Source organism: Trichechus manatus, unplaced genomic scaffold (assembly GCF_000243295.1).
Source record: "Trichechus manatus latirostris isolate Lorelei unplaced genomic scaffold, TriManLat1.0 scaffold00024, whole genome shotgun sequence".
NCBI lineage: Eukaryota > Metazoa > Chordata > Mammalia > Sirenia > Trichechidae > Trichechus > Trichechus manatus.
The window spans coordinates 349657-356126 of NW_004443960.1; the positions used below are offsets into that span (position 1 = coordinate 349657).

At 56.7% G+C, this 6470-nt stretch overlaps 1 protein-coding gene across 1 annotated transcript in view; it reads left to right on the forward strand.

The window, feature by feature from the left end:
• Window positions 1-3486: 3486 nt before the first annotated feature.
• Window positions 3487-6470, forward strand: part of RAB11FIP3 (RAB11 family interacting protein 3) — a 23675-nt gene continuing 20691 nt past the window's right edge. Inside the window, exon 1 of the mRNA XM_023728376.1 lies at window positions 3487-3790. Coding sequence (XP_023584144.1) covers window positions 3606-3790 — 185 coding nt within the window. The 5' untranslated portion in view covers window positions 3487-3605. The remainder of the gene's footprint in view (window positions 3791-6470) is intronic.

A 6470-nucleotide genomic window follows, 5' to 3' on the forward strand; every position in this document is an offset into this window, starting at 1 on the left:
TTCTCCTAACCGGGTGGCTGCGGCTGTGGGGCTGGCCTCCTGCAGGGGTTCAGGGGGTAACCATAGCTTCTTTGGGAAGCTCCTGGGAGAAAATCAGGGATGTGGCATTTCTGAGTAAGAGGGGAAGCGTTAGGGGACTGAGTGGAGCTTCACCACCGGTCTTCATGGGCCGGTGCTGAGAAGCCACTCCTGTCCGGGCATCTGCTCTGGGCTGGAGGATGGAGCCTGAGGCCACCTGCCACGTGGGGGAGCAGCACAGAGCGCTGGGCGGAGCCACGGAGCATCACTTCTGCCTGGCTTCTCCGTCCTCCTCCTCCCTCCCACGGCTTCTGGAGGAGACAGCCTCCCAAGTGACGCCACGGCGAGTGTGTCTTCTGCGCAAATTTTTATCAGAAGCCTGGAAAGTCAGAAACAAAAGCAGCTCTGTCTTGAGACCTTAGTTTGTTAGAGCCCAGAGGGACACTTCCTGAACCTTGCTCTCTCCCCGCCGTCCCAGCGGGAGGTTAACAGAGCGTGTCTGGCACTGGTTAAACTTTTTCCCAGGCAGTGGCTGGCAGCTGCGGCAGGGATGTGCCTTCAGGGGGACGTGCAGGTTCCGCAGAGACTCTGCACAACCTGCGCTCCGGAGGGCCCCGCCGTGGCCCGCTAAGTGCAGCTGGCCCCTTGTCCAATGGAAGCTGTCCTCCTGGGGTCGGGGCACCTGGCATCTGCGGTAAGAGCAGCTGTGATTGCGTGAGATGCAGTCCGTCCTGCGCGGCACCCCTGACCTCAGAGGGGCGTCAGGGAGGAGGGAACGCGGGCGGCCAGGTGGGCCTCACCTGAGTCCCTGTGGCCGCCTCCGTGCCCCTGAGAGGACTCTCCACACGGGGAATGTGACACGAACACGAGTGAGCTCTCCTGAGAACTCTGATCTTCAGTGAGTTCCTCTTTGTTGTCAGTGGCTGTGGAGTCAGTTCTGATTCGCGAGTTCATTTTAGGATCTATAATTCGTAAGGATTTTAGAAGTTGGTGGCGTAGATTGGTGGGCTCCTGGGCAAGGCTAGGTCCCATCTGGGTGCAGAGAGAAGCTGGCACATCAGTGAGCTGCTTGTGCATCCCCACCGCGGGGGGCTGTGAGCCGGAAGGCACCGGGCTCCAGGATCATCTTCTGCCTGATCTCTTGGACGGCTGCTTGGGTTGCCCTCACCGATCAAAGCACACCTGAAACCCAGACTTCTAGGGGTGGACAGGTTGGGCACTCGGCCCCGGGGGAGAGCTGACCCTGTCTGGGCTCTTGACCGCCACCTGGCTCGGCTGCTCCCTTCAGGGGCCCCATGTCCCCTGGTCTGAACAGGACTTCCAGTGAGGAGACCCTTTATGTCCAGCACCTCACCAGGGTCCTTGTGAATATTGATAGCAGTGCCGTGTGGATGGGACCTCCACGATCCCCCTTTGTCTATAATTTGGATCAGATTTGGTAAATGCAAAAACAAACTCCTTTGACAAGTGGGAGACAATGTATAATTTATAGACTTTACCCCCTGTGGTGCAGGGAGGAGTGAGGTTTTGGGAACTCTGCAGCAGGAGATCCTCGGCCTGGGGCCAGGTCCACCCACCCAGCAGGGACCACCATGCACCCGCAGCAGTCTGACCCCCAGGGTCATGTCCTTCTTACCAGGCACGGCCCTCTGCAGTCTGTGGGGGACGGCCCAGGCAGGGTCTGGTGGCCCCACTGGCTTGTGTGGTAAGGAGGGGATGGACAGGGGTCTCCACTGACTGTCCTTGCAGACTAAGAGCAGTGCTGCTCCTGCTGAGTGTTGACTGCCCAGTCTGGTCTTTGTCTTGTTGATAATCCTGCTCTTTGCAAGTCAGTGTTGGGGAGGTAATGGCAGCTTCCTCTCAGATAACCCATCCAGTGTGCTCTGGATGCTGAGCCTGCTCTCCATGGGGCCTTACGGTGGGCTGCCTGTTCTCCTGGTCTCTCCAGCCTGGCTCTGACCATCTGTCCTGTGTGTCCTAAGGTCCAGGCTTGAGTGGAGCCAGCCCTGTGTTGTCGCTGTCTCCTGGGGGCAGGAGCGGGGTGGGTGGGCCCTGCCGCAGAGGCCTGCTGCGGGATGATGAGGAAAACTAGAGCCAGTGGCCCCTTAAGGTGGTTTCCTGGTTTCAGATTTTGAGCTTTTTAAAATTTTATTTATTTTGTTATTGTAGCTGAGAATATACACAATGTATTCAGTAGTTTCTCCATGTACCATTTAGTGACACTGATTACATTCTTCGAGTTGTGCAACCATTCTCACCCTCCATTTCTGACCTGTTCTTCCCCCATTAACATAAATTCACTGCTCTCTCAGTTCTTGTCTCATCTTTTAAGTTACTGTTGTCAGTTTGATCTCATATAGATAGTTCTCGAGCTGACTCCTTTTTTATGAATGATTTAGTTGCCTTAGATTGTAAGCAAGATTGGATGTTTACTTGTGGGTGAAAGTAACCGAGTACCTAGAGCAGGCACCTTCCATTTCAGCCCCTGCTTCATTCCCAGCCCTACAAGCCGGTGGCAGGACTTCCCACCCTCCTGACACGTTTGCTCTTCAGCTGACTGTTGTACGGATGCCAAGGGCTTTGAGAGGCCCCTGCCCGTGTGGGCCCCGATGAGACTGGCACTTGTAACCCCAGGTTACACGTGTGGTGACTGGGCTTGAGTGGGCAAGGTGTGTCTGACGTCACACACTGGCAGAGGTGGACTGAGGCTGGAGCTTGGGGTCTTCATGGTCCCTCGAGCTCCTGCGGGCTCGGCCAGCCCATCTCTTGGGGTGTGTGACCAGCCAGGCCCTACCTAGTAGCCTCATGGTGAGTGGTCACTGTGGCTCTTGTTGCTGCAGCATGTCTGCCCACACTGTCCACTTCTTGGGACCCAGTGCAGAGTCCACGTGCACCTCTCTGGAGCCGTGGCCCTTCTGGAAGCTGACCTGTGGTGGGTTGTTCACCTCAGAGTCTTCCGGGTGGAAAATGCTGGCTACTTTCCTAACCTACCTTTGCATTTTAATTAAAGTTGAGATTATAAATTGAAAACAGCCCGTTTAATGATTCCTTAGCTTCAAGTTCATTTACACAGTCCACAGACACTAACCTCTCCATGTGCCGAGCCTGGTGCTAGGCGTTGGGCACAAAAGAGTAAGAACAACTGATGTGTCCAGCAGGCAAGCAGAACCCTGACCAACCGCGACGTGAGGACGTCTGTGACTCCTGGCGTGCAGTTTTGACGTTAGACCAGGTATTTGCGTTTCAGAGCACCAGCTTGCGCGTACACAACAGATGCCGAGGGTCACACCCGTGCTCGGATGTGGATTTTGTGATTCTGAGTGATCAGGTGCTGCGGCCACAGACGAGGTGGGCTCTGCTGTGACGACGACGTGTGGCTGTGTGTCTCCTCCAGGTGTGTGTGTAGCTGACTTCAGCAACTACTCCAGCGGTCTCTTCTCTTGTCGGACAGGTGCTGGTTTTCATTTTAAAAACGGCTGAATCCTGCCTCGTGTGCTGGTGTCTGTGCTCAGCAACACACGCACACACGCACCGCTCACTCCTGGCGCCCTCTCTCCTAGGCCACGGAGGTGACGGACAGTGCATACATGGGCTCCGAGAGCACCTACAGCGAGTGCGAGACCTTCACAGACGAGGACACGAGCACCCTGGTGCACCCCGAGCTGCAGCACGAGGCCGACGCCGACAGCGCCGGCGGTTCTGCCGTGCCCTCCGAGTGCCTGGACGCCATGGAGGAGGCTGACCCTGGCGCCCTGCTGCTGCTGCCCGGCAGGTCTGTCCTGCATCTGTGGGGGGTGTGCTGGGTGCTGGCCTGTGTGCAGCATGTGCAGTGCGTGTGGGTCAGCAGATTTGGTTCCCGGAGACTCTCAGCCTGGGCTCGGGTCAGAGGGTTATTTAGAGCCCCTTTCATGGCCACGAAGGGCATTTGGACCAGGCCACGGTGCTGGCCTTCGTCCACCCACTGGGGAGCACCTCCTGCTGTGCCAAGTGGACTTCCGGCCAGGAGGATAGAGGGAACCTCTAGGAGGAAGACTCTAACTCACTCTTCCTTACAATGGGCAACAGTATTTGGGAACGTCTTCCGGCAGGGTCAGTGTACCGCGTCCCCCCCTCACCTCCTGGGACCGTCTCAGGCTTCTGTGTGAGGACTCGCTGGGTGGGCTGGCTGTGCCTAGGAGGGGCCCTCGAGTGCAGGCAGCTGCCAGGGCCCAAACAAAAGGTCCAGGTTGTACCTGTGGGACACAGCGGGGGCTTGGATGCACGTTTCACTTTGTTTGCTGATTTTATTTCATTGCATTTTTGGCCTGGCCCTCACAGAGTCATGGTTGTGTTTTACTTTCCACCAACGCGTGGAGCTCACTGCAGGCAGGCGCTCGTGTCCTAAATCACGGCTTGCTGGTTTTTCAAACAGACCGAGAGTTGGAGCCCAGTTGCCTGTAGGCCGTGACCCCTCCGGGTGCCCTGGCTCTGCCCCGTCAGTGGGATCACACGTTGTGTCCCCTCACTTCTGGCTTCTTCCGCTTACACCATGGCTGGGAGGCTCATCAGAGTTTTGTGTGCAGTTGTGGGTCTGTTGTGTGGCTGTGCCACAGCCTTTTTACTCACCCGACTGTCGGTTGGCATTTGGGTAGTTTGTGGTGGTGGTTTACAAATAAAGGTGCTGTGTGCATTACTGTCTTGGATGCCTGGTGTGTGCCTGCAGTGGGATAACTGGGCCCTTGAGGACTCGTCTGTTCAGCTTTAGGAGTCACTGCCGAACTGGAGGGTTTTCCATGGGGTGGCCCCTTTGCCGCCCACCAGCGGGTGTGGTTTTCCTGGTGCTCCAGGCCCTGGGTGGCCGTGTGTGCTGTCCTTGGTTGCTGGCTTGGATGTGCAGAACCCTTTGATTCCATTTTGTTGAGGATTTTTTGCATCTGTGACCATAAGAGTTAATTGTTCTGTAATAGTCCTTTCTCGTAATGTCCTGGTTAAACTGGCCTCACAAAGAATTAAGAAATGGTCTCCCTCTTTCTATTCTCTGCAACAGTTTATTCAAGATGGCGTTTTTCTTCCTTAACTGTCTGGAAGAATTTGTTGGGGGAACCATTGAGGGCCGGAAACCAGAACACCAAACGTGTTGCCGTCGAGTCGATTCTGGCTCATAGCAAACCCAGAGGACAGAGCAGAACCGCCCCCGAGGGTTTCCAAGGAGCAACTGGTGGATTCAAACTGCCGATCTTTTGGTTAGCAGCCGAGCTCTTAACCTCTGCGCCACCAGGGCCCCTCTAGGCCTGGAGTCTCCTTTTATTCATTCTCTCTCTGTCTTTTTAGCATTTTCAAATCGATGTGAAATTGACATATAACGTCAAATTAACTGTTTCAAAGTGAACAATTCAGTGGTGTTTAGTGCATTGCAGTGCCGTGCAGCCACCGCCTCTGTCCAGTTCAGAACATTCTCATCTCCCGAGACAGAAACGTGTACCCACCGGCAGGCACCCCTCCCCCAGCCCCAGGCTCCCACAGTCTGCACCTGTCTCTGAATTTGCCCGTTCTGGACGATTTGCTCGTGTGCACAGTATCACCTAGGACAGTGCCAGTGGCTCTGGCTTCATTTCTCCGTGTGGCCTTGCACCAGTGCCCTGTCAGATGTACGGGGAAGCTGCCCTTTGGGGAGGTGTCCAGGGGTCGGGTGGCAGGTGGGGGGCCTTGTCTGGGCCCCAGAGCTGCGTGTGCCTCCAAAACTGCACCCTCCTCTCCTCCCGCGCGGTTTTCCCTCCCAGAATCTGGGCACGTTGTTAAAATAAACACCTAATCCCGAAGAACAGAAGATGGGATCGCTTAATTCAGGATAGCGGCAGAGGTGTTCTCCCTGTCGCTGAGAAGGGGAGAGACTGCGGACAGGAGAACATTGGACGTGGAAGCAGGTCAGGGAATCGGTAAGCGGTACCAGTTGTTCCTCTGTCCGCATGTGCAGGTGGAGGCTGGAGACACGCCGATTTAGCAGAACGTCTGTTGTCATCCTTTCTTACTGTAGACGGGCGTGCTTTGTGGGAGAACTAGGCCACGTCCGCGTCTGCAGAGCCATGGGGCTTGGGGGGTTGCTCGTTTCCCGGCTTGCCCACCGCCTCGTGGGGGGGGTCACCTCCTCTCTGAGCCCCTCCCTTCTCGGGAGGAGCCTCTAGTACCTGCTCCCCGTTCTCGGCTGCATTAGTGCGGTGTTCTCATTGAGCCCCGGGGCGGGGCGGCTGCTGAGACCACGGCTGTTTTTGTTGCTCCAGGCAAGCCTCTGCAGCAGGATGGACAGGGCGGCCGGGATGTCATGGCCGGGGTGGCCGGGATGTGATGGCCGGGGTGGCCGGGATGTGATGGCCGGGGTGGCCAGGATGGCTGCAGTGACTGGGATGGTGGTGACGGGCAGGATGGCCGCGGTGACTGGGATGGTGGTGACGGGCAGGATGGCCGCGGTGACTGGG